General features: G+C 59.0%; 1 protein-coding gene across 4 annotated transcripts in view; it reads left to right on the forward strand.

Moving 5' to 3' along the window:
* VAV2 (vav guanine nucleotide exchange factor 2) overlaps positions 1-27,686 on the forward strand; it is a 167,098-nt gene that overhangs the window by 92,397 nt on the left and 47,015 nt on the right. For all 4 annotated transcript variants that reach the window (XM_037007766.2, XM_037007769.2, XM_073222002.1 and 1 more), the window contains exon 4: positions 17,677-17,745. In XM_037007766.2, the coding sequence (XP_036863661.2) occupies positions 17,677-17,745 (69 nt within the window). The remainder of the gene's footprint in view (positions 1-17,676; positions 17,746-27,686) is intronic.

Consider the following 27,686-nt stretch of genomic DNA (forward strand, 5'->3'; position numbering starts at 1 on the left):
ACCCAGGAAGGCGTTGCTGCCAATGAAGTGGCTGGCATTTGTCTGTAATGACAAGCCTGAGCACGCGGACCTGGCCCACTTAGGGGCGGAGGGTCTCTCAGCAGGAAGGTATCTACTGGGTCTCCACTCTGCTTGGATTGCAAAGTTCAGCCCTAGAGAATCCCAGGACCCCATAGCCGGGCCTTGTGTTGCTGATACATGGGAGGGGCTTGCAGGCAGCGGGGCAGAGGGGAAGCAGGCCCAGTGAGAAATGGTGGCTGCAAATTCTGACCCACAGGTCAGGGGTCAGGGAAATGTCTAGATGGGGACCAGGTTCCAGGTCAGGTGGGGAGAAGCAGAGGACCTGCCCTTCCTGGATGTCCGGGGAGGGCTTGGGCCAGCAGGGGGGAGGGCAGAATAGCCTCTCCTGACAGCGGAGTGGATGCAAGCAGCAAGGTGCAGGTGGCCGAACTGCGCACAGGGCTTCACCCTGGTTTTGTCCTTGGGATAGCTGCATGCCCTGAGGCTGGGCATCCCTGGACGTGATGCCAGTGCATCCTTGGTGGGTTCTTGGCCCAGTTTCAGAGGCTCACAGGACACATGCAAACGTTAGGGAATCCACAAGGGCTTGTCTTGCTGTGGGGTTCTCAGAGGACCTAGAAATTCCTTTGAATTGAGGATTTTTTTGTTGTCGCTTTAAATGTCAGGTGTAGGATAGGATGTTTAAAAATGCTTTTAGACAATATATCATTAAGTCCAAAGCAATATTTATGGCATATTTATTTATAAGTTCAGGGTATAAAGAACAACAGTAGGACAGAAGTGCTGTGCCACCGCCCAGCTTACATTCCAGAACATCCCTAGTACCTTGAGGCCCCGCTTGCATGGGCTGTTTTCCAGTGTAGCTTTATGATGTAATACGAACAGTTAAAGAATGTCAACTGAAAAAAAAGTGAACCTTTACCAGGTATGAAGACAGCGCATGGTTCTGGTTTTTGTTTTTCCCAGAAACGGTCATCTGTCTGTCTTCCCGCTGGCCACATTGGCTGCTGGGCTGTGGCTGTCCCTCCCAGCCTGTTTCTACATTTCCCCACCTTACATGCACGCAGGCAGGAGTGAAGCTTATGCAACAGCAGCAAGTCCCTTTATATGCTCTTTCATACTAGAGTGTGATCCCTCTAAATCCATTAAACATTCTCCCCAAGCCAGGGCCTGTTGCCGGGGAGCCCGTTCCATCACAGGGTCCCACCCACTTGCAGGATCTGAGTGCCTCTTTTCCCCTGGGTTTTACAGCTGGTGATAAGCCCCCACTGGTGGCTTGGAGGGTTGGTGAAGACCCCGAGACCCCCCGGACCTGGCTGGCTGCAGGCCTTGTCAGGGGCTTTCTCTCTGAGCCTCCTTTCAGAGTTGGTGAGGTGGGTATAACTGAGGCTCATCAGGATTCACCAAGCTGAGGCCTGGAAGTCCATTAGCTCAGGGTTGGCCCAGGAAAGGGCTCAATAAATATTCCAGTTTGTCTTAATAACATAGCAGGGTGTGTTGAGGCTCCTCAAGACCCCCTGGGCCTGTGATTCAATAGAAGTACCCCCAGAACTCAGCATAGCAGGAATATTCATGTTATGATTTATTGCAATGAAAGGATACAGATTCAGATCAGCAAATGGAAGAGGCATGGGGGGCGGGGTCCCAGGGGAGCAGGCTGGGGCCTTGGGGTCCCCCACACCCCGTGGAGGTGTGGGGGCAGCACTTCACTCCCCAGAAGCGGTTCAGAGCCCTCCATGTGTGACAACATCCATGGGGTGTTGTCCACCAGGGAGCCCACCTGCACTTTGGTGTCCAGGTCCCTGGGCATTGGTCACATGGACATGGCTGACACCCCCCCCACCACATGCCGCCCTTAGTCTTATCCTCCCAGAGGTCGAGCTGACACCATGTGGCCCAGGGTCCCCCATAAATCCCACCATGAGCAGGGGCCCCAGGCCAAAAATAAACAAAGATACTCTGATGAAGCAGGGTGCCCCAAGGGCTCAGAGGTGCCCTCCCAGGAGCTGGGCCAAGGCCAGACCTTCAGTGTGCAGGGAGTGGGCACCTCAGGTTTGCTAACTTAACCATTTCCTGCACACAGGAGGGGGAGGACATGAGGGAAAGGAGGGGTGTTTGCGGACAGAAGGGCCGGGGCCCCTTGCGTGGAGCAGCCCCTCTGCAGAGGGAACTCCCGCCCTGTGTGCCTCCTCCTTGCTGGACCGCCTCTGTGCCCCCCTCCACCCATGCTTCCCCTCCTTGCCTGGTCCCCAATCCAGAACCTTCCAGGAGTCCTTTCTATCCATAGCCCCTGGGCACAGACCCTCCGTCACTTTGCACAGCTCGCATCCTGTGAGCTCAGGGGAGCCACTCCCGGTGGCACCAGGAGTTTGAATGATCTTTCCCTCGTCCACCGCACGGTGGAGAGACTGTCACAGGTCATTTAACATTGTGGGAGCCACCAGTTCTTGACAAAACACGAACAATGCTGTCCATTTAAGAGAGTTTCACAGCTATTAATTAGCAAAGGTTTCAGTTTTACCAAACCCTTTCCTTCTTTGAAAACCCACAAACCAAGCACACAGCCTCAGAGCATCTCTTCCCATTTCTTTCATGGCTGGATGGGAGCCCCATGCTCTTTTAAAAAATGATAATTTTCACAACCCTGCACTTTGCGTAATGAGCTACTTTTCCATAAAAGCCCCAATTATACTTCCAGATGTTGATGAATAGGAGACTTAATCTAGGAGTCCCACGCTGGTGCCGGCTCCAGGATCAGAAGTGAGGTGGGGGGGACCAGTCAAGTCATTCAGCTCCGCACTTCGGGTGTGGGTCCTTGTCCTGGCAGAGCTGGCTCTCCAGATTGAGGAGGTCCTGGCTGGGGATCATCACAGCCCTGAATGGCCGGGAGGGAGATGGCAGAGGGTGAGGCTTTCTCTGTGTCTGAAGCTGAAAGGTGAAGCCAAGGAGCCCTCAGCCCACCAAGGTCTCCTTTGTTAGCCACCTGCTTGCCAAGTGGTCTCAGGCAGGGATGCGCTTCTTCTGTCTCTTCTGTAGGCTGGGGAAGTTGCCCCTGCTGTGCAGGGCCGCCCACCGTGCAGCGCCTGATGCTCAGCAAACGCCCACAGTTGCTGACCAGGGTGGTGGCTGAAGGGTGTGTCCCCAAAAGACACATTCATCCCTAACTTCTGGACCCTGTGTGACCAGGAAAAGGTTCCCTGCAGATATAATTAAGCTTTTATAGATGTCATTTTGCAGATGAAATTACATTTGTAATTGTAAGAGGGAGACGGGGCGGGGGGTGGTGGTGCTGACAGGGCAAAGGTTGGTGTGGGGGCTGCGAGGCAGGGGATGCAGGGAGTCCGCAATGCTGGGCAAGGCCAGGAGATCCTCCCACAGCTCTACGGGGACCCAGCCCTGCTGATGCCTTTATTTGAGCCGGGAAGACCCATTTCAGCCTTCTGGCCTCCAGAACCTCAGGGCGATCAGTCCGTGGTACTTGGGACAGTCTGACAGCCCAGGAGGAGTAAATGCAGGTGGTGTCCACTCAGGGTCCTGGGGATTGGACGGGAGGCTGTCCCGGAGGGCCAGGCACCGCATGTCTCAGCACACACCACACCGGGCCCCAGGGGAGGTTGTCAGCCCTGAGGGCTCCCAGGGGCAGGGACCAGCCTGGTCCTCGATTCCCCAGTCCTAGCCCATCCGCACCATCCCCTCTCCTGCTCTCTGACTTTTCATTAAGTTGAAGTAAAATTCACATAACATAAATGTAAGAGCCCTCTGGAAGCAGACACTTGAGAGGGGCTGGCCTTGGCTGACATGTCTCCCGGGAGAGCTGGGAGAGACGCCTGGCTGTCCCCAGGCTCCCAAGTTTCCATCGGAAGTGAACTGTGAATGTCAAACGCACCCATATCCAAATCTAAGCCCAACAAAACATGCTGGAACCAAAACAACCTCTCATCTCAGGCTGGCCGGAGAGAACCCGTCCTCTGGTCTTTCCGTGCATCGGGAGAGCCAGTCGGGGGCTGTCACCCAGATGCTCTTCTGGGTTCGGCCCAGAAAGTGAAGCAGCTTCCGCAGTGAGTCAGCCATGTGGCCTGGCGGGGTCTCCCGCTTCAGCCCCAGACGGGACTCTGCTTACCCCCTGGGACAGGAAAGGGTGCGCACATGGTTGACGGGTGTCCTTGGCTTCCACCAGGCCCTGTCTGGCCCTCCCGAATCACCCGGAGGTGCTGAAAGCCTCTGAAGGGAACCTCGGTGGGAGGGCATGTGGTGGGCAGGGGGACTGGTGCACAGCGTTCCTGGGGAGGGGAGCCGCGACCCCCATCCATTCTCGGGGGCCCCTGCCGAGGGGGGTCTCTCGTCCTTCCAGGAAGCCCTGGCCTCTCCTCAAGCATGTCTACTGGAGGACCCTGGCTTCTGGAGGCCTTTCTCTGGCACCGGTCTGGTACCTTGTCCATCGGTCTGGCAGCTGAGTCTCTCCATTGTTCCTCATCCTGGCCAACAGCCTTTTCCCATCTGGTGCCACCTGGGTCACTCCAGGTGACTGGACTGTGCAGGAGAGGTTTAGGCCAAAAGTGGCATTTTCATGTGCTTAGCAGCTCGTGCTGCCAGCGCGATGCCTTAACCATCCCATCTGGTGACCTCAAGTGTTCTGGCCACCTGTCCTCAGTGGGTCTGCTGGCGGGGGACAGGCTGGGCCATGTGAGCCCCTAGGCCAGCCTGACTGGAGAGCTGTATTCTCCCCTTTTGTTGTGATGATGCCATTGGAAGGTGTTAGATTCCTTCCCGGAAGGGGCCCAGCCCCGGCCACCTGGGAATGGCTGGGTGTCCCCCGTGCATCCAGCTCCCTCCAGTCTGCTCCTGGGCGTGGGTGCCCACTCTCCCTGGCTGGTGCCAGCCCCCGCCCCGTGCCCCACTCACCCTGGTCACAAACAGAAGCCAGTTGGCAGCTCAGTGACAATGGCGTCGGTTCAGAGCACAGCCCTCCAGCCTGGCTCAGTGCCCTCATTCCCTCAGCTGCTGCTGTTCAGACCCCGCCACGTGTGCCCAGGTCACTGCCCAGCCTCCCTGCTTAGCGGAATGAGCCGAGCCAGATGCGAGTGTGCACGCGCCGGTGCGGGCTGCCATGCTTGTGCGTGTGCCCTGCTCCATGAGCTGGAGTGCGGGCCTGGGTCTTGCACATTCTGCATCCTGGTAACTTGTACATTGGCATACGGCAGCTGAGTTTTGAGTGCGGGGATTGCAGCAGTGGGGACAGCACGTGCTGCCTAGAGCATTCCAGAGCCTTCCTGAGGCTCCATGGAAGGTTCTAGAAGGGATGGTGCTCCTGCGGGGAAGCTGGGCAGGAGGGAAGGTGCTGGGCCGTCCTGTCTTGGAAGTGTTAGAGAAGGGAGTGCGGCGGGGTGCAGGCCTGGTCCTCTTTGTTCCCTTTGGTTGAAGGATCCGAGCTGATGTCGCAGCCACAGTTGGTGACAGGGCCATTCCTGGGTGGGAGTTGGGGGCATGTGTGTGGGCGGTGCCCTCAGGTAAGCGAGCAGCCTTGGCTGTGGCTCTGCTGGCCCTTCCCCTGCCCCCTCCCCACTCCGGCCTTGCAGGTGGGAGAACAAAGGCTCATTGGGTATCTTCCCCTTTCATCTAAGAAGGTGACACCAGCCTGGCCTGCTATGTTGCATCAAGCGCCCCCTCCAAACTTGGCTGAGAACCCTCTCCCCCCACTTGGTGACGGGACATCCTCAGGGCAGAGGAGAGAACCAGACACTGATCTTGGTGGCACTAAGGTGTCCCGTCCACACCGGCCACTGGGTAGGAGCTCCTGGCTGATACTGTGGGGGCTTCAAACCTTTCTCACCGTCCAAGGCTACAGCATTCTTCCCTGGACACCTGAGTGGTCACCATCTGCAGCTGATGCATGGCCACAGTCTGTGAGCTCAGTTGTCCTTAGGACCGAGGGAAAGAGTGGGTGTCAGCTCAGCCTGTGGCCTGTCACGGGGATGTGTTGGACAGGTTGTGGCCGGGTGACCTTCCGGGGCCTGTGTCCGTCGCAGACACAGGGAGGGGCCTGTGTCCTCCCCTGGTCCTCCTGGTGTGCGCCTCTCTGCTGCTACCACGAAAAAGCTGGGAAGACACACTTGTTCAACAATATCAGCTGGCTGTTTCCTGCTGGGGCAGCAGGAGAAGCAGGACGGCAGCTGGCAGGTCCAAGGCTGGGGACAGGAGGGAGAGGGGCCGCTCTCTCTGCCTCAGTTTCCCCAGCTGCAAATGGGGGTCTACAGCAGCCACCTGGAAGGCTGCGAGGGTTAAAGCAGAGTTAAAGCAGAGGGTTAAAGCAGCCTGGTTCCTGACTCCCTGGCCGAGTGGGTGTGGGGCCCCATCTGTGGAGAGCATGGCCGTGCCCAGCCTCAGGGGCGCAGGGGCTCTGGGTCACCACTCCATACGAGGTGCCAGGGGATCATAGAGGGTGTTGGGGGATCGCGTGCCTCCGAGGGTGTATGTCTGCTCCAATCCGTGGCTCACACGTGTCACACCAGCCCCCGACCCTGGCCTTCCCAGGGCAGCTTGGGTGCCCAGATTCAGAATCACGGTGGGGGAGATGTCTCTGGTGCCACATTGGCCTGTCCTTGCTGACAGATGTGCCCTGTGCCGGGACAAAGGTCATGGCTTGATGAAAACTCCAGGAGTGGGAACTGCCTCCTGGGCCAAGAACTGGTCTGCACCAGCCAGTGAGACGGAAAGTCAGGGGGTATTGAGGTGGCACATGTCACCATGACCCTTGAGACTCCCAGGGTGCCCGGGGTGGGATTTCAGGCCCTTGGCCTGGCTCCCTGAGCCCAGCAATCACACTAGAAGGACCCTTGATCCCCTTTTACAGGTGGGGACACAGAGACCCAGGGGCATGACTCTCCTGAGGTCCCCAGCAGGCGGGGATTGGGCCTGGGGGACTGGCGGCCCTGTGGTATGTCCGGATGGTCCTTTGGTCCAGCCAGGGAGTGCCTGGGGCCACAGGAGCTGGGAGAGGCAGGAGGGCTCCTGCTGACCCCACAGCAGTGCGGCCCTGTGACACTGGTTTAGGATTTCTGGCCTCCAGCACCGAGAGAATGGAGTGTAGTTGTTGTAAACCACCCAGTTTGTGGTACTTGGCTAATTGGCAGCCCAGGACACTTATCGGTGGGGACGTGAGTTTGCTCTGGGGCGGGGCAGGTGGGGGTCCCTCAGCCTCTAGCATGCCTGGTGTGTGGAGGTGCAAATGTGCTTCCTCAGAGCCCATCAGCGCCCCCACGAGCCCTTCCCTGGTTCATGGCGAGGACAGGGGGCACTGGGGACAGAGATGTTAGGGACCATGCCCAAGGGAACCATGCCCCCCTCAACTGCTTTCCTGCCCTCTGGGGAGTGAACATGGCTTCACTCTGTACCATGCAGAACCGTGACGGCTGCTCTCTTCAGCAAGTACAACCATTGAACATTTATCAGGGCAGCTGTGTAACAATACTGGCTCATTTTCAGAGACTGGGAAGAAGTGTTTTCGGTGGCGTTTAACATATGCAGAGGGGATGTGAGGTCATTAACAATGCCCACAGAACAGAATATGATGTCCTGGCATGGCCAGCGATGTTGGGGGGCCATAGCTCTGGGGTGACTCTGCCACACTTTCCACAGCCCTGAGCTCTGCTCTGCTGTGGCTGGTGGGGAGGAGCCTGCCCAAGTCTTAGCCGTGGCAAGAGGCTGGCCAAGGAAGTGAATCAGAAACATTGCGAGATTCAGCATCTGCAGAAGGGTTTCAGGCGTGTGTGCACCCAGTCACGGGCAACCGTGGCACTCGAGCAAGCCCGAGGCCCACCCGTCTCACCGCTGGGGGGTCTTTAGTAATAAAGGGACAGCCCCCCAGATGCCACCTGGGTGTCCTCATCACTGGTTCTTCCCCGTCAGTACCTCCCCTGTGCCAGCTGCTTCTCTTAGGATGGACCAGGTTCTGCAGAGACAACAAATAGCCCCCGCCGAGTCTCGATGATTTAACAGCATCGAACGTGTGTGTCTGGCCCGCACCCTTGGTGAGTCAGGGGCCGGCTGTGTTCTGCTCCATGTTTGAGAGTCAGGTGTGGGTTGACTCCCGGGAGCACTCTTTCGTCATGTTGTGATGAGCCAGGCTGTGTGTCCTTCTGTGGCCTGTGCCACGTGGCCGGCCCTGTGGAGCTGCTCCCCACCTCGCCCCCAGCTCTACCCCCCCACACAGTAGGAGCAGCGACCACGCCTGGGGCTGACGCCTTCTGTGGGGCAGCTCCCTGGCTGCCCACCTGGACCCTGGCAGCAGGGCTTTCTTCCCCACTTGGCAGAGGAAGCCGAGGCCCTAGGGGGACGCCTCTGGCCCAGGGTCGCCCAGCTGGCTGGTGGTGGAGCCTCATCCCCTGGTCTTCTGGTAGGAGTCAGCTGTCAGTCAGCTGGGAGTTGGGGGCCAGCCCAGCCTTGACCCAGGACAGATCTCCTGTCCAGAGCGTCTCTGAGCCGTCTGCTCAGCACCTGGAAGCGCTGGTCTCTTGGGGCTGGGAAGATAGCCTCAGGTCTTGGTGCTGCCCCTGGGGGCACTGAGACTCCATTTCCCTTTTGGGACCCACCCTGGAGGTCCTGGCCCTCCCATCACAGCAGAGGGCCCTGCTGGCTTTGGCCCTTTGCCCACTGGGGCTGGCGGCTACAGAAAGCTGGCTTTTCTGCCTTTGGGTGAATTACATTCTTGGAGCCCCCTTCATTGGGCCCTCAGGGCCCTGCACATCTCTCTAGCCTGGGAGGCCAGCCAGCCACAGCTCCCCCCAGGAGGGCAGCAGTGCAACACCAGGGGGTCTGATGAAAACAGCAGCCTGGAGCCAGGCCCTCGGCCATGCAGACTCAAGGTGAGCAATTGCAGGCCTGGAGTGCCAGCCTGCTCCCAGCCACCCCGCCCAGGCTGGTGCTTCCAGAAGGGCCGAGTCCCAGTCCCGATCTGAAGTGGCCAAACTGGACCCCCTGTCGCACAGTGGCAGGGCTTCAGTCCTGTCCTTGTCCTCACATGGACCCAGGGCGACGGGGGCTGGGAAACTGCATGCATTTCCCTCTCATCTTGGCCTGTCACCAGTCATGAGCACCAACTGTGGGCTGCCCTCTTCCCTGCCCTGGGGTCCAAGCGGGACAGGTCTGAGGGTGGCAGTGTGGGAGGGATTCAGACTCGATCATCATGCTCCCCACAGAGGAGGCACCCTTTTATCTGACTGAGCCCTGCAGAGAGTGCAGTGGCAGGCCTGGGCCTCTCGCGGGCGGCTCTGGGAGGGCACCACTGCCGGTTGGAGAGGCGCTGTCCCCTAATGGGATGGCCTGTCTGCACTGGGTGGGTAGCTGGCTGAGGAAGGAAGATCGACTGGCTTGTTCTGACAGGTGGGGCTGCTTGGCAGGAGCGCAGTGTTTAATAAGGGAAACCCCGGTGCTTGGGCCTCCCAGCCAACTAGCAGGGCGCACCAGGGTGGGGCTGGCCCGCTGGGTCCTCCACGCTGCTTTCTCGATGTGCCTGTAAAGTTGTCTGGCTGCGTTTCCCTGGCCAACTGGTGCCAAAGGCGGGTGCTGCCCAACATCGCCTCCCACCCAGGCTGACCATCTGCTTCTCCCTGGCACCTGCCCGTTGACCCCTCATTGCACCGGGGGAAATGAGGCAGAACATGGCAGTGCCAGGAACCCCACCACAGCCCCACGACACCTAATTCCTGAGGCCCAGGAAACCCCACTCCTGGGCAAACGAGCCGGGTGGCCACCACTACAGGCAGGGTGCTGGGCACCCCCAGGTCTGCTCCTGGGGCTGTGAGCTGTGACCCCAGGACCCTGCCCCTTCTCTTGGGTGCACCAGGCTGGCCAAGGAGGACCGGAGGCGTCTGGTGCTGCCAGTTATGCAGACCTTGGAGTCCCTTTGTAGGGAGTGCTTGTCCGTGAGTCAAGGAGAGTTTGGAGCAGTTACGAGGCACCTCAGCCCTGAATCACTGCCATCTGAAACACCAGAAGGACGTGGAATATGACCCATGTCCTTGACTCTGCGGCGCTCCACGGGCCGACCGAGTGACCGCGTGGGGCTGAGCACTGACCTGGAGCTCCCTTATCTTCCAGAATATGAACTTGTGTTTCTGGGTGACTTTCTTCTTCCAAGGCACAGGGGCAGAAGGTCTCCTTTGGGTGGGTTGGAGGCCTGAGTGCCCCGGGGCTGGGTTGGGAGCACCCCGAGAGGGGAACTCTCCAGGAGTGCCGGGACCCAGAGGGGTTCCTGAGGCTGGCTCAGGCCTCAGCATCTGGGCTGGGCAGGTGGGCTCCTGGGCGAGCTGCTGAGGGGTAGGGGCAGTGACCTGCACTGTCCTGTACGGGGTGCTCACTGGGGAAAGGGCTGGGCTAGAGGCTGCATGGTCGTCTCATCTATCTTAACAACGACTAATACCCACATTCGACATTTGCAGAAACAGGTTTAGAGAGGAAGAGAACCCGGCTCAGGGTCCCGTAGTGAGCCTGCTGTAGGGATTTGAACCCAGATCTGTTAATCTATCACCCCAAGAGGCCTTGCTCTTTGCCCTCCCCAGGGGGCCTCCCCTAAAATGAAGGCAGTGGAGGTGGTGGGGTTTCTGTTTTGGCTTCTGGTCAGTGCTTGATTTCCAGGGTGTGGAGGCAGCAGACCGGGTCCTGAGCAGGGCCATCCACAGGCACTTAGCTCGGTGATGAGATGCCCACCTGCCAGGTGCAGGGGGCTCCCGGGTCTGGGGTGGAGGAGCCCCCAGGGAAGGCGGGCCCAGGGGCCACCCATAGCCCTGCACAGTGGAGGGCTGGATTAGATTTCGCAGAGTGGAGGAGGCCGCTGCCCTACACAAGCCGGACGGGTCAGCAGCCGGGTCAGCCCCGAGCTGGGTCCGAAGGATGAGAAGTCAGTCGGGGGGGGTCATCGACACCGCAGCCTTGCATTCTTCCATCAGCTGCTGCCCAGCGGAACATTTGGTCAGCGCTGACAGGCGGGCCGTGTTCCCTGTGGAACCCCACACTCCAGGTCCCACAGCCCTCACCGGGTCCTCGCTGCTAGAGCTCCGAGGCCCGGAACCCGCCTCCAGGCGGGAATGTGTGTCTGGAGGTCCTCTCTTGGCTACTTTAGTCTTTGTAAACCAAGTCTGGCTGCCCACTGCTTGGGGCCTTCCAAGAAAGGAAGCCCTAACCATTGCCCCCCGACCCCCAGCCGAGCTCCTGGGGACCCAGCGGCACAGACCTGTGTTTACCACCTTCAGGCCCAGGGCCCCAGAGCTTCTGGCCTGCCCCCTTCCAGACCGTGTGTCCTTGGCCTGCAAAGCTGCAGGCGCAATTGCACATGCGGGCACTTTTCAGAGGCGGTAGTTTTTAGCAGATTCTCCAAGAAGTCCCCCAGGCAAGGACCACAGGCGGGTTTGTTGATCACAGAGCTACGTTCAAGCAGCACCTTCTCCCTGGAGCAGTGACAAATGGCAGCCCGAGTGTCCAGCTCAGAGCGGGTGCCCAGGAAATACCTGATGGATGAGTGAAAGTGATCTGGAGGTAGGAACTGTGCCCTCCTCCGTTCTTTGTTCCAGCGCTGGAGTTCAGGTGCTCCTAGGAATCCTGTTTCCAGCTCTTCTCTGGCTGGTGAACCATCTGGGGCCTGGCGCTGGGCTGTGATAGTCCTGCCTACAAACAGCCATGCCAGCCGCAGCCGTGCCACGCTGAAGTTGATCCTCATGGGGGAAGTCATGATTTGGGGGGCCTCTTGGTAAGCAGTGGCTCCTCCTGCTGGGGGAGCTGGCCACAGCGTGTTAGATACTGTCTGACCCATGGGCTCCGCTGGGGATTCCTCTGCACGAACAGCTTTCCTGCTTCCTGCACCAGCATCCGCTCAATCCCCTCGTTGGCGCAGGTGGGAAGCTTGGCTTCCTAGAAGCCAGGCACAGGGAAATTTACCCTTGGGAAAGTCTGATGGGACAAGAGGAACCCAGGCCGCCCCGGGGCACCTGGATGGCCGCGCTCCGGCGCTTAACCCGATCGTTTCTGTGCAGATAGATCTGCAGGGCTTGCTTCTCATCCCCTCCTCCTAACAGGCAGATTAACTCCCACAGTAACATCTGGGCACTGGCAAGCCAGGGAGGGGCAGTTGCAGGGTAGGTATGGCACAGTGGGGTCTGCACGGTCAGCTGGTGCCTGAGACAGAAGGCATGGAGCCAGATCTTGTTGCAGAGTGACCGCGGAGTCACCTGCTCTGGCCCTTCCTGGGCTTCACAGTACAGCTGGAATGTGGCCCCAGAAACTGCTCAAACCCCCTCTGTGTGCACATGCCTCCCCAGTGTTAAATAGGGTCAGTGTTGTAAAGTCGTAACTCAGAGGTGACTTAAATACCTCGGTGTGATTTCTCAGGAGCTCTTCTCAGAGGTGCTTCCGTGTACCTAATTCAGGGCTGCCGTTTGTTGTTTCGGAGGGAAAGAACAGCTTGAGAATATCTGACATCCATCCATCCCCCGGCTAATCCACCCACCCACCCGCCGGTCCTTCTGGCCATCTATCCATCCATCCTCCCCCAACCCTCTCACAGTCATCTGTCTGTCAACTCACAAACCCAACCACCCTTCCCCCACCTGCCCTCCCAGGTATCCATCTATCCATCTGTCCATCCATCAATCCATCCACCTATCTACCCGTCCATCTACCCATCTGTCTGTCCATCCATCCATCATCTGTGCATTCATATGTCTGTCCATCTGTCCTTCCATCCATCCATTTATCCATCTGTCCATCCATGCCTTTCTAGGTCCAGGTGTTGTGCTAGACGGAAGTGGACCCAGGCTGATAGTGGGAAGACACGTCAAGTCTTCTCCCCAGAGGTGGGGCTGGAATTGGATCTTGAAGAATATGAGGACTTGGGGGGAATGGGGCCAGGCAGAGGGAGGGGCCCTCACAAAGGCTGGAGGCAGTGTGGATTTGGGGGAAGGTGGGGAGAGGAGAGCAGATAGAGGTCAAATGTTGGCAGGTTCTCCCCCGCCCCGGGCACCCGTCCCGTTTCAGGGGAGCCCCCAGCAACCCAGATGGAGGCCCCACAGGGCTCCAGGTCCCACTGCCCTGCTGGCTGTGGCAGTCATCGATCCATGTGCGGCTCTGTTCTCGGGGTCTGTGGCCGAGTGGGATGTTACAGTGAACGCGACAGGGGTTTCGGTAGCAGGCATAGTCCTTCCGACTCAATTCGCGTTTTACCTGCGGTGAGTCGGACAGGGGTCAACCAAGACACTGACAGACACAGAAAAGGAAATTGTGAGAAAATCACACACTCGCAAGAATGAAAGAAGGATTATTTTTCTTAAAGAGACAAATGTTTTGAAGTTGTGACTATTGTATTTCACTGAGCACCAACTTTCCAGTGGCCTGGAAGGAAACAAGATTCCAAAATATTCTGGGTAATGAAGCTTGTAGGCCCTGAGAAGTTAATTTTCTTGGGTGGTAGAAAATGCCTTGGGTGAGGGAAAGGATGGTCACAGAAATAACAACTAACCACCATTTGGGGAGCTGCTATGTGCGGAATAGTTCCCTGTCTATGGCTGCTCTTTGCAACGGCCACTACAGTTATCTCCGTTTTCCAGGGGGAGGCAGTTGAGGCTCAGAGAAGCTAAGTAGCTCATCCAAGGCCCCACAGAGCAGGTGGTGGATGGGGGGGTTCACACCTGGGGGTGCCTTTCTCCAGAGCCTCCCCTTTCTTCTCTTTCCTGCCTCTGCCTTGGCTCACTCGGCTGAGTGGGGGTTCTGAGTGCCCGTCCGCTAGAGGGGTAGAGCCCTGGGCTAGGAAAACCACCGGGCTTCAAGGACAGGAGTGTTGTGGTTGGTGAGTGATGTCTGTCTGTGTGCATGAAGAGTGCCAGGGGCCGTGGATTCGCTGGCCCTGTGCGGGAAACGGAAGGTCTCGGCTCATAAAGCCAAACACAGATTCCCCCGTGTTGTTAGGAAATCTGAATGGAGCTTATGAAATAAAATTAGTTTGGCTGAGAGTCCCAGTGTGGTGACCTGCTTTCAACACATTCAAAAAGACACAGCGCCGCCCTGCTTTCCTCAGCGCGCCCTGCTTTCCTGACGCCCCTCTATGCCCTGACCCTGTGGGCTCCTGCAGCCCTGGAGGCAGGAAGGGCCTGGAGCGCCTCCCATCGACAACCTCTTTCATGGAAGGGCATCAGCGCCCGGGTGGCCCAGGGGGTCCCCAGAGAGTGGGCCAGATAAACCCTCCCAAGGGACTTCAGAGCACGTGCCAAGGCTGGAAGGCATCACCCGGTGAGTTTGTGCAAATGCAGGTTTCTGGCCTCCCCCCTCAGCAGTCCTGACCCGGGGGCTGGGCGGGGTCCGAGAACCGGCCCCCTGATGTTCCTGTCAGTGGGAACACGGGTGGAGGAGGGAGGACCGCGGACCTCGGTGGAGCTGGCGGGCGAGGTCGGGCTGGCCTCCAGACCCCCTGCCGGTGGTAGTGAGGCTGGGGCTAGGCCCACGTGTGAGCAGAGGCGCTCTTTCCATCAAAGAGAGCAGGCTGCAAACAGCTGGTGCCCCTTGAGCAGGGGCTGTGCACGTGGCCCCGTATTGTCGCTGTAGTGATGGTCGTCTGTACTCCGGCTCAAATGCACACACATGATGTTCATTGTAGGAAAGCTGGGCAAAAGAAGAAGATAATTTATCCCAAGTCCACCAGAAGTCACGCCGTTAGCTTTTTGGCGTGAGTGCATGTGTGTGTGTAAGGGCTTAAAGCTTTTAAGTTTTTAATCAGAGCTTGGAACGTTTTGCCTTAAAACCTGAGTTCGTGGAGCCCGTCCCACACCAGCACGTGTTCAGAAATGCACAGCACCCAGCAGCTCAGTGAGACGCTACGGGGATTTCCCTACCAGATGTGGGCGCAGGGTGGGTTTCCAGAAGTAGAGCCCCACGCCGCCACCCTGTACTCCCCCGTCCTGCCAGGGTCAGTCACGACAGCCAGTGTCCGTGCTGTGTTGGCGTTTGACAAGGTCACATCCTCTGTAGCGCTTCAGCGAATTCCCTGCTGTTCGCTCTTCTCTCCCGAAAGCACTTCAATCCTTGGCCGCCGTGTGATTTTATACACAGTGTACTTCTGTCGGCTATGAGTGGGTTTTTTAATTTTTTGTTGAGAGGCAAGGAAATATTTTTATAGTAAGAATATTGATTGAATTTTTTCCTGATTATGGAAGGAACACCATTCATCACTGGGAATTTGGAAAAGGCAGGAGTGGCTGACGATGAGGTTGGAGAGGCAGATGGCCAGACTGAGCGAGGGTGGGGGGCGTGGGGCTTGGCAGTGGGAAGCCTGCCCTGGCCGTGGGGTCTCTGGCCAAAGGGTGGAAATACTCTACTCTGCGGGGTCCTGCAGCCGCAGCTCAGCCTGGCCCCAGCCTTCCTGGCACTTCTATGAGCGCTTGCTGTGGGCTGCGACCTTTGGCAGTCAGGGTCAGTTAAGAAACCAGAGCTCAGGTCCTCAGCCCCCACAGCCATGCGGGATCTGGGGCAGCTCCAGCTCTGTTGTACGGCCGGAGGGATTTCCTGGCTGTAAGCAGTGCTGGGTCAGCCAGGGGCCCACCCTGCTGGGCGCCAGAGCATCACGATTGCCGCTACTCCCCCCACACTGTGACCCCCAGATACCCAGCTGTGCTCCTCCCTTCTTGTCACATGATGCCCAGGGGGGTGCCGTTGTCATGGTGATGGGAGGATGGAGGGGGAAGCTGCAGGGGGGAGAGGGGGCCCATGCACAGGGAGGTCAAGCCGCATGCTCCTACTGTGAAGCCACCACTGGCCTGGGGGTTCTGCCTTGGGGACCTCAGACCCGGGGTCACAGCAGGTCTGTGAAAGAGCCAGACAGGACCCAGGCCTCTAGCTCCGGCTCAGTGGGCCTCCCCACAGAGCACAGATCTGGGGCCTCGGTAGCGGTAGCGTAGGCTGTAGGGGAGCAGGTGTCTACCCTGCTGAATCGCCCTGCTGAGCAAATGTCAGCCTGACCCCAGGTGAGGAAGCCCCCAGGCTAGGTCTGCAAGATCTTTAGTGACTTTTCCTACCAGAACGTGCACCCCTGGGCTGCAGGGAGATGCTTGTTTAATTATGGGGCATTTTCATCTCCTGCAGAGGTGAGCTGATTTGCCTTCTGCTTTCGGATGAGCTGGCAGCCCATTCCTCCATGCAACAGGTCTCTGCTGTCCCTCCTGGCAGCCGGCTCTGTGCCTGGTGTGACCGGTGAAGCTTGATGGGGGGGACATACAACTTGTCTGTAGGTCCTTGCAGGGGAAGCAGGGATGGGCACTCCCACTCGGGCACGCAAGAGACTCCTGCAGAGCTCTGGAGAGGGCATGGGAAGCTGACTTCCTTGAGGGGATGCTGCGTGGGCCCCAAGTGCTGGTGGTGGCATGTGTAGACTGCTTGCCCGCCCATGTCCCTCCCCAGTTGCTCCTTCAACCAGAGTGTGCTGTCCTGTCTGCAGACCAGCCCTCCTCCAGTATGTGAACTGGGGTCTTCTTATGAAACCCCCAAGTGGCAGTGAGGGGTGACAGTGTGGGGCTCACCTACCTTCCAGTGTGTGGGCTGTGTGCTGGTACTGCACCTCTGTCCTCTGCCTTGACCCTGACCGTGCCCAGGGCTCTGTGTCGCCTCCATCTCACAGATGTACAAACTCAGGCTCAGAGGTAGGCAGGGCCGGGCACTGAGCCTGGTCTATGGGCCTGGGGAGCCACTGCCCCTCCCTGTACCTGCCAGCCCCCAACACCTGGCAGGGCTGTGGCCTGCCCCTTCCTCAGGAGTCAGGCCCAGTCTCATTTTGTGTAGTGTAGGCATGTGGCTGGGGCAGCGGCTGGAGTTGCGGGGCAGCTTACAGGCCGGGGGACCTGGCAGAGAAGGTCCCCGTGGAGGAGTACAGGACACCCTCTGTGCTCCTTCTGGGGCTCATCCTCACGTGGCTCCCGCTCCCAGGGGCTCCCTTTTCAGGATGGGTAGTCAGTCCTTTTGGAAAGGCAGCCCATGACGGGTCAGGACGTGCTCTGACCGTACGCCAGGCCCTGCCGGGCAGGAGGGGTGGGTGAGTGCTTGCCTTCTCACAGACCAGTGCCGGAGTGTGGCGCAGGCCCCCACTCAACAAGCTCTGCCGCTGTCCTCTGACCCCGAAGGCCGCTACCCTGGAGGTGGAGGGTGGGAGCCTCCGAAGCCCTGCCCTTCCTGCCAGGATTCCCTCCTGCGCCCGCTCCTCAGGCGGCTGGAGCTGGCAGCCCTCTCACCATGTGCCCCACCTGGAGGGCGCCCAGGGAGCCCCACATCCCTGCTCCTGGATTCCCCTGAAGTGGGGAGGCTGGATTGTCATGGGAAGAAGGCTTCCCGCTGTCTCTGACCCTCACGTGCCGACAGGGGCTCAGGGGCCTCGAGACTGGGAACCTCCTATCCCGTGTCCCGGGCTGGGCAGGGCGGGGGTCCACTCGCGCGTGGCCCCCCTGCCTGGCTGGCTCTGTGACCCCGGCGGGGCGCAGCCCATAGCCTCCATGAGAGCAGACAGCTGTTTGCTCCCCCTGGCAGAGCCGAGCAGGGCCCTCGTTCCGGGGGTCCCAGGCTGGGCTCCGGGCTGGGGTCCCTTAGGCCATGGTGCCACAGACCTGCTCATCTCACTCTTGTCTCCCTCCACAGGCCTTTTCCCTCGGAGGAGACAGCGGAAAATGACGATGACGTCTACCGCAGCCTGGAGGAGCTGGCTGAGTGAGAGCGGGGGGAAGGCGGGGAGGGAGGGGGGTCCCCGGCGGGGTGCAGCCGGCCCGGCCGTCCTGCCCAGGCCTCCCCACACCCCTGGGCATGAGGTGACTCCCACGCTGGAGTGGGGCGTGTGCTTCTGCCAGATCCCAAACAGATGGGCGCTGTTTCACGTGACACCTCCCTGTGCGTTCTGGAAGGCCCCCAGCATGTCCGGTGGTGGCACGGGAGTGGTGGTCTTCTTCCGTAGGGTCAGACATGGGTTGGAGGAGCAGGGGCGCCCGTCCTGCAGGAGGGGGACAGAGGCCCAGGAAAGGAACGGCCTGCCAGGCACCTAGGTGGTCACGGCGCCTCCTGACCTGGCTGACTGCTGCCTTCTTCAGGCCCAGTGGAGAACCCTCTTCTCTGCTTCCTGCTGAAGGGAGCCTTGTTCCTGCTTGGCAGTAGGCACTTCTTTGTTCCTGGATAAACAGCTGTTCTTCCGGAAGGCTCTTATCGCCTCTCTGCCCCTTCCTCTTATCATGCAGACTGAGTGTAAGAGTCAAAATCAGAGCTGGTCAGCCCTCCTTTTGTGCCTGCAGCATCGGAGCCCTTTCCTGCTCACCACTGCAGCCGGGGCTGCCTCCAGGGTGCAGAGCCTGGGGAAATAGTTTTTGTGGGGCCCCTGTCTGTTTAAATCCCCAAATCAGCACGTCAGCAGAATGCTGGCAGCGCAGGCTCGTGATTCTGTGAGTAAATACCTCAGCAGCCAGCGGGAACAGCTCTCCTCGGCCTGTCCTCCAGGCCTGGGCTGGTCCCACTGTGAATCGGGAGCACCCTGGGGCCCCTGGCCCACCCCATGAGGATGAGAGGGTTGGAAACGCCCTGAAGGGGGCAAATGGGGCCCATGTGTGCTACGTCCAGGGCCTGGAGCCCCCCCCACTGCATGACAGGGCCTATCCTGACTGGTCCCAGGAATCACAGGCGGGCTTAGAAAATTTTGAGAAAGGGGGGGCCTGTGGGGGCGTGGGGCCAAACGAGGGGCTGTAGCCCCCCCTGTAAGAGGCGAGCACACCAGGTGCAGATTGGCACAGCCGGAGGGAGGTGCCCCCGGAGATGAGGACCCAGCCTGCCCCCTCTCATGCCTTCAGGCCTGCCTGCAGCCCTTCACTTGCTGCGCAGGGTCGGAGCTGCCTCTCACCTCCCTTCCCTCCTTGCCCCCCTCGGAGGCCTTCTCATCTGCCAAATCTAGCCTACGCATCCCCTCTTTGGGAAGCCTCTCACACGCCCCCTCCACCTAGCCAGCCTTGCCACCTCCCAGCCTGCAGAGCTCCCACCCCAGTTTGGCCTCTGGGCCCATCCACTGTCCGTAGACTGGAGGGTTCCCAAGGTCAGACCCTGCGTTGTCTGCATGCCCCTGCCCGCCCTCAGGAACACCACCTCGTCCCTGGGGATAGCCGCCAACCTCGATAACAACAGCGACAGTGGGCATGCAGCCCTTGCAGGCCAGCACGGCTGGGACTTCATCTCCCTAAAGCCCCTAGCCCCCATTTTATGAGATCTGTTCTGTGGTGTCCCCATTTTACAGATAAGGAAACCGAGGCCTAGAGAGGGGAAGCTGCTGGCCCATGTTACTTGGCTAGTAAGTGGCAGGGCTGTGACTCGCCCTGACCTCCCCACCATACAAAGTCGGTGTCCCCCAGAGCCCGGGAGCCCCCCTGTCCAGTGCTAAGGGCAAGGTCCTAAACTCCGCCAAGTCACCAACCTGAGGTTGGGGATCTGCGCCCCCGGGAATATTCCTCAGTGGTCAGTGAGACTGAGCACGTGCAGCAGACCCAGCATGAACACCCCCCTGTCCCAGCCAGCCCCCGTAGCTGCACCCCCCACCCTGGGCTCCTCCTTGTCTCTGGTGGCTTGTGGTGGCCGTTCCCTCCTGGCTGCCCGCCCGACTCCCACTGGCTCCTGCACGTTCAGTTTCGTGGACCCCTGCGAGGTGAGTCAGGCAGTGACCCCGGGGTGCCCACGTCCCCCATACTCTGCCATCCCAGTCGGTGACTGACCTCCAGATCCAAAACAAAGAAGTAATTGCTCTTGCTTGGACAAATGGTCCCGGGCATGCGGCTTTGCACAGCTCGGTGACTTGATTCTGTCATGAAGGGCGAGCTTCCTTAATCCAATGAGTTCCTGTGACTGCAGGTATTGCCGACATAAATCATAAATTATAAGGAAGGGGAATGGATTTGAGTCTTTAACCTGCAGTTTGGTCCCAGGGGCTCCCAGTTTAATAAATGTTTCATGCTTTTTTCCCCTCCTTAAGCTGAAAAGCATGATTTCCTAGCATCCTGTCTCCATGGGCTTCAAACTGATATTTATCCATTATGGCAATTTACAAAATACAGACAGAAATGCTGTTTCTTACTGGGCCAGTGCTGGGGGTAGCGGTAGTGGCTGTGAGTCCAGGGCTGGCACTGGGGCACCGGCCCAGATCTGATGCAGGCGGCAGTGGGGAGCAAGCAGTGACACTTGGAGCAGAACCAGCTAATCCTTTCCTCTGGGCTCTTGGCCAGGTGTCAGGGGCGATGACCAGGTGTGTTTCCAAGGGCCCCTCCCAGGCGCCAGACCCCAGCCGCTCTGTGGCCCTGGGGAGAGTCAGACTTGGGCTTCCCACACGGCTGGCTGGCGGTGCGGAGAACCTGGTGTGGTTCGGGGAGCACCAGAGAGGGACCAGCACGTGTGAGCGGCCCACTGAACCCTCCCATTCATTCATTCATCCATTCACTCACTCCTGTGTTCGTTCAGTCCCAAGTGAACACTGAGCATGTGCTGGCAGCTCTGGCGGGAGCTGGAGATACAAAGGGGAACGAGCTGCAGCCCTGCCTCCCGGGGTCCAGTCGTGGGGCAGGCGCAGGGGTAGAAGATAAAGGGCCGTCTGGGGCAGTGGATGGGAGTTGCAAGAGGGGCTAGCACACGCTCTGTTGGAGGACGGGTGTGGGTCTCCAGCGTGGGACCCTCCCAGACCTCCCTTAGAGAGGCCCACCTTACCAGGGTGCGGAGAGCCTTCAGAGCGCAGCGTCGAAGGCTTGGCAGCCTCAGCCCTGGGATCCTGCTCCGCAGTGAAGCCCCTTCCTCCCCACCCAGAGCAGGCGCGCCGGCCGTGAAGGACGGTCCATCCTGCTCCCACCTCCTTGTGCCCAAAGCAGGCGAGGCTCATTCCCCCTTGTGTGGTCTTGGGCAAGTCACCCCCTACCCCATGCCTCAGTTTCCCTGTGTGTTACACCTGTGTTGGTATCTGCTTTGGGGACCTGCCGGGAAGATCTCCAGCAACACTGTGGGCAGCACAGTGCCTGGGGGCGCACCCTGAGGGCTCGGGCAGGGTGGTGGTTCCCATCCACCCATGTTACCAAGGTCGTGGTTTTTTCTCCAGTTTTCAAATGATGTGGGAAGCACTGTCCAGAAGAAATAGAACATGAGCCACGTGTATGATGGTAAATTTTCTAGTAGCCACATCAAAAAAAAAAAGGTGAAATCAATTTCAAGAATGTTTTTATGTGACACGATATATCCAAACTATGATATAGCTCAACGTGTGATTGACATGGCAGATCAATAATGAGGTGGCTCACACCCTCTTTGGTTGCACGGAATCTGATCCGGTTGTGTGTCCTCTGCTGCTGGCACAGCTCAGACTGGCCACGGTGTGAGCTCACAGCCGCATGTGGCTCCAGCCCCTGGATGGGCAGCACAGATCTCGGAGCCAGAACACCATGCCAGGAGCTGGCACAGGGCCCCGGTGCGTGTGAACGGATGACTATGGATGAGACCGCGTTCTCAAGTGCGCCAAGCCCACTTCTGAGATCATTGAATAATGTATCATTGAATAATAGAGCAGCTGGTTGAAGAAATTAACACAAAATATTGCCACTTAAAAATGCTTTGTTAGGCAAACTACGCCCCAAACGAGGGGCCTGGTTGTGATCTGCTCCTTGCTGGGCGTGGTGGCTCATCTCTCCCTGCTCTCCGGCCTGGTTCTGGCGGCTCCCGGGCACCTGAGTCGCTGCGCCTCACCTCCCGCACCTGCCCGCCTCCCTGCATGATGCCCGCCGGGCAGGTCCACGGGCAGCTCCCCGGCCCATGCCCGTGTGTGGACCTTACTGCCACGACCTCTGTCAAGCTACCTGGGGGCCCTCACTGACTCTCACGGGTCCCTCCTCCCTGCACATCTCCACAGCGGGAACGGGGGGCTGGGCCCTCGGGGTCTTTTCTGCATTGGGATGGCAGCTTTGGGGTTTGGAACCTACACGTTTTCTCTGCCTTGGAACTAGGAGCACGTGGAAAGGTATCTTGCCCCAAATTAGGCCAAATTAAGGGTTGTGCAGGAGTCATAGATTCTTGCCTCCGCCCTGTAACAGGACGTCCCAGATCTGCTCAACAGCCCGGCCTGGGGGTGCTGGGGGTGGGAGGCAGGGATGGGGGATCCCAGGGTTTTCTCCTCTCTATATGGGGTGACAGGCCAGTGACTCGGGGCATTCAAGTCACGGTGGGGTGGGAGTGATGCCTCGTCCCACAGCTGCGTGAGGAAGGAGCGGTTCTCGGACCCGTGGAGGCTCTGTCCCAGAGGGCTGCCCTCCTGGCCAGGCGGGCCCCAGCAAGCCTCGGACCAAGCAGCATCCGTCCAGGGCAGCCACCGCCTGGGCCCCGGGGTGGGAGACACGTGCCTGGGCCAGAGCTTGGAGCGATTGCGTGGGTGTGAGGCCCCAGGACTGCTCCTCTGCCCTTGGGAGCTGGAGCCCGGAGGCCAGGCAGCTGTGCCCAGGGTCTGGCTTGGCCTCGTAGCACCTCTTTGCTTTCAAGGGGCCTCTGTTGCCTGAGTGACACGACCCAGCCACTCCTGGTGCAGGCGAGAGCCCGAGACCCAGCAAAGACACACCTCCCCGTGCTGGCCTCGGGGGCTCTCAGAGATGTGCTGTCCACTCTGGGCACGTCACATCCTGCTCAGGGGCTCACTCTCCCCATCCTTGACGTGGAAATGTCACCCAGACGGTGCATGGTGCCCTCTGAGCTGGGAGGGTCCACGGTCTTATGATTAGGGAGCCTGCTGCCGTGTGCTCGCATCGCTTTCCACGGAGTGATTTTCAGGCTTAAACAAACATGACTGTGACTCGGCAGGGGATATAATTTATCTGTAAATGTGGAGCTGCATGCTTCACTGCAACATCAAGTGACTCTGAAGCCTTAAATGTGTCATGTTAGCGTTGTTGGGATAATTTTTTAAGGTGCGTAAAATGTAGGAATTTCCTGAGTCTGTGCTCCTTCAAGGAGCTTTGGCGGCTTCATGGAGCGGAGTGTTGTGCCTGGAGAGTGGGGTGGGGGGCTGCTTGCTGGGGGCAAGGGTCCTGCTTCTCCCACCTGGTCCTGAGGTGCAGCCGCTCTGTGTGGCATCCCTCACTGGAGGGGACTAGGCACAGTTGCTCTGCCTGTGACCCTTTTCTAAGAGAGCTGTCCCCACCGTGCGGTCCTCGCCCACCTGCCCCTCCCAGGTGCAAAGGGAGCTCTATCCTGAGTTCACGTCCAGCAAGCCACCTTGCGTGAAAGTTCAGGGTCTGCCTCTGCTTACATGCAGGGTGCCCATGTCTGAGGCCCAGTTCTGGATGGGGGCCGGGCTTGGGGACGTCTCATGTTTGCCCCAAAGGCTGCTTTTCCAAAAGGGATGAGTTTGAAACAGCCTGCACAGAAACAGCCCCGTTGCAGATGACAGGCCCCAGCCCCATTAGGCGTCCTCCCACCACCCGCCCTCTGCACCCCAGAGGGCACATGCACCACAGTCTGGAGGAGGTTGACAGCGTTGAAGTTCATCCCTGGAAATCTGAAGAGCTAATTGGCTCTATTAAGCGATTCATGGATTCGGCAAGAGAGGTGCTCTGAAGTCGTACAAAACAGGAGGTTTTTATAAACAGGTGGGTGGGGCAAGTTATTAACCAAAGAAGAGACTCTTTCAGGCAGGGAGTGTGAGAGCAGGGGGCCTGATCATGCAGACGACCCCATCTCCTCGCAGGGCAGGGCTCCCGTGACAGCTTAGCCCATCAGTGATGCGGACCAGGAAATTCCTGACGGACCACGTCTCTGGGGGCAGTTGAAACTGTAATGGGGTTGAAGTATTAGGCCCTGGTTTGGTGATGTGGTCTAGCAGAAGTGACCCCATGGGGGGCCTGTGTCTTTCTTTTTAACAATTATAAAGGCCCCCAGGGTGGAGGTGGCAGGGGGTGGTGGGTGACGGGTGCCTTCCTCAGACTGCCCTTCCAACGGCGGGAGGATGTGGTGGGTGGTGATGAGGCGGCTGGACGAGGCTGTGGGTCCGGGGAGCTCTCTGTGCTGTGAAGATGTCTGGCTCTGTGGGCTCCCTGCTCGAGGGGGCCCTGCCCTGAGGCGGAGAGGCAGAGACAGTTGGCACAGAGAGGCCCCTTTCTCTAAAAGGCCACCTTGTCTGCTGGCCAGGCTACCACCCTTCCAGCTGTTCAGGCCTTCATTTGTACAGACACTAAGGGTGCACTCACCGTGTGCCAGGCCCATGCAGCCACGGCCCCAGGGTCTCCTTGGCAGCATGTGGTCCCTCAAACCCTGGCCAGGGTCTCTCCTTCCTTGTGTGAGGCCCACTGGGGACTGGCCGAATGGGAGGCAGGAAGCAGTCTGCACAGAGCAGGCCTGGGAGGGCCCGTTCCCATGCCCTGTAGCAGGTCCTGGCGCCTTTTCTTTGGGTAGAGAGGAGCCAGGCTCTGAAGGGGGAAGGCGCCTGGCCAAGGGCACAGAGCAGCCAAGGGGCAGAGCCGCGACTGAGGTCTGTCTGACTCAGAGGGCATCTGCCTAATGAGCCCTCCCTGTCCCGGGGCTATCTGATGGAGCCTACCTGGGACCCTGCAGGTCCTTGTCTTACAGCTACTGTAACACCCCAGGAGCTATCCAGCCAGTGTCCACGGGGTCAGACCTTGCTGCCAGGAGACCGGGAGGGCTTCCTGTAGGTGGTGTTGTCAAACATGCACTTTGAGGATGCACAGGATTTGCCAGAATGTGATTTAGGAAACAGGCCCTCACCCTTCCCAGGTCAGTTCCTGCCTGCTTGTGGCTTGGGTCCTGGGAGAGTCTGTCTCAGCTGTGTCTGTTACTCAGGAACCGAGGGCTGGTGGCCCTGGCTCCAGAGTCACCCTGTATGTGCATCCCAGGGGTGGGGCAGGCAGCACTGCACCCTCTGGTCTCTCTCTCCTGCCCATGTGGTTTAGACAGGCTGCCCAGGGCCCCCTGCCCTGCCTGAGCTGGCTGTGGGACAGGCTGGGCAGGGGGCAGCCCATGCACACCCTGCCTGGTAAACAGGCTCACGGTGCCTCCCTCTTGTCCTGGTTATGCAGGCAGGCGGAACTGACTGCCACGCACTCTGCTCCCTGCAGCACCCAGGCCCCCTGCCCTGCTCTCCTGAGATAATCTTGGCCCTTGGCTCATGGGCCTGGGTTGTCCCTAAAGGCCCTGGCTGCCCTGGGGCTTCGGTGACCTCGAAACCCTGCTCCCTGGCCCCTAGCACTGTGGAAGGCAGTTTGTTCGTCTCTGTGCCAGAATGAGTGCCAGGCCCCCTTCAACGTGAGTGCAGAGCAGACCACTCCCCACTGCCGCTCTGCTCTGGCTAAATATTCAAATGTACACAAGGCCAGCAGCTATGGCAGGGCCTTATATGAATTTTTGTTTTTAATACCTGGTTACACCTGAGCCCTGAGGCCGTGGTGGTCCCAGGGAGTCTGTGGTCTGATTGAGGGTGGTCTCTGCAGGGTGGGGAGGCCGTCGTGGAAGGGGAGGTTTCAAGGTGTGCACATTCATCCTGCTGCTGTCCAGAAGGGGGCAGGGACCGGCTGGGCTGTGACCAGGAGAGGTTTGCATTCCGTGAGGGCCTCTCCAGGGCACTCCCCTGACAGTCTTCTGACATGCCATGAGGATAAAAGCGAGACCTTTTTCACATTTCCCTGTGTTCAACATAAGCCTGACACACAGTGACACTTATAAGCATGATACTACAAAAAATGTTTTTTCATGTCTTTATAAAAAATCCTGTTGTGTAACAGTATCTGCTGTAGTGATCACCAAACTGTTCATCTCACAAAACCCAGCCCAGAGGTCACCTCCTCCAAGAAGCTAACCGCAGCCCTACCAGGCTGAGTGAAGTGCCCTTTCCCCAGAAGAGTAAAAGGTACACCAGGATTGTCTTTGACTTTGCGTTCTTGTTTTCATGCATTTCCACACCCTCCAAAGGTGAGCTTCCCTTTGGGGCCATCCCTGAGGGACCAGAGCACAGGAGCAGGGGGTTCGCCCTGGCTCCACCCCAAGGCACAGAGGAAGTGCCCAGGGCTGCGGTCCCAACATTCGCTCTTCCCACCTGAGCAGTGGCCCCAGGCACAGTTCCGTCCCCCTGAGTGCCCCTCACCTCAGCCTTCACAACACTGCCAAGTGAGTGGTCCCACCTCTGTTTTGCAGTTGAAGAAAGTAAGGCTCAGAGAGAGAGACTTGCCTGAGGTCACACTGCACACTTCACATGATAAAGGAGGGACTAAGGTCTGAATCACCTGCTGTGGTGGCCCAGGACATTCCCCTGGGCTGTGCCTTTATGACCAAGCCCTGATGCTGGGGCAGCCCATCTACTTAGACTCCCTGGAAAAGAAGGAGCTCTAGAGGGGGGCACACAGCCCCGTGTACCCAACTCCCTCTGGGAGTGCGGTGGCTACGGTGGTGTGTGGGTATGCTCGTAACGGCTTTGCAACCTTGGTGGACCACCTTGCCCTCTCTGCGCCCCGTCCCCCCACCTGTAGAGAGAGCAGCCCCTCTCTCACAGGTTGGGCTGTGGTCTGCTGAGGGCACGTGAGGCTGACCACCCTAATGTGTAGGCAGCCTGGTGTCTGTCTGCCTGCCTGCCTGTCTGCCTCCACGTGCAGACCCTGCAGCCCACAGCCAGCTCTGTGGGCTCTTGGAAGACCCTGTCCACTGCCCCCACTGAATGGTGTGGACCGAGGTCAGGAAGTGTTTCCTAGTGACAAGTTAATGGTGGATTGGTAACCTGCTTCCCAGCACCCGGCAGCCTGGAGCCGAACCTGCACATCACACGGCCAGGTCACACGGCCAGTAGCGATACTTCCCTTCCACCGTAAACAGACAGACTCGCCAGAGGCAGAAAGTGGGGAGTTTGGTCCTTTCCTTTAATTTTCCTTAGGCGCTGGGGGAGTGGCGCCTCTCTGAGCCCCTGACTTCCTATAACAAAGTCAGGGCGCAGGTAAGGTTTCTCAGGGGATGGCGGCTCTTGGTGGCGCAGGGATTTCTGGTGGGTTTCTGCCCTCCTGGGAGGGCAGCAGGCCACCGGCCACCTGCAGGATCTCAGTCTGTCGGGAGGACTGAAATAATTGTCGGGACTTAGCATCTGTCAGTGCAGCTGCCTGCCGGAAACCAGCAGGAGCTGGAGGCTGAGGCGAGCAAGGGGCAGGGGGGAGGCCTCTGTCCCGGCTGTCAGGCAGGTTTGGGGCCACGGTGAGCCCATCATGTCCTGCTCCAGGGACATTGGCCCGGGTCTGCCCTGGCGTGGGCCTGGCCCAGGGGCGTACCTGTGTCTGGGCATCCACGTGCCCTCCCTTCACCTTATTTCCCTTCACCTCTGTCCTCAGGCGGCTGGACAGGGGCCCAGCCCCAAAACTAGGAAGGCCAAATCCATGCCCGACACCAGGCTCTCACATGCTAGTCTTCTGTGTTTCTAGACATCGGCCTGTACAGTGCTGACGTGTCTGTTTGTTTAGCACAGGCCCTGGGGTAAGCAGTGTCTCACAAACCTCCCCTCCCGTGGGCCACAGTAGCCACTTATGGTACATCTGCTGGTCATTTACACCAGCAGGTCTGAAGGCGGCTGGCCCTTCCAGTGACTCTACACGGGGCTGGTCATCTGCTCCTTAGGCTGG

This window comes from Manis javanica, chromosome 2, assembly GCF_040802235.1.
Source record: "Manis javanica isolate MJ-LG chromosome 2, MJ_LKY, whole genome shotgun sequence".
Classification (NCBI taxonomy): domain Eukaryota; kingdom Metazoa; phylum Chordata; class Mammalia; order Pholidota; family Manidae; genus Manis; species Manis javanica.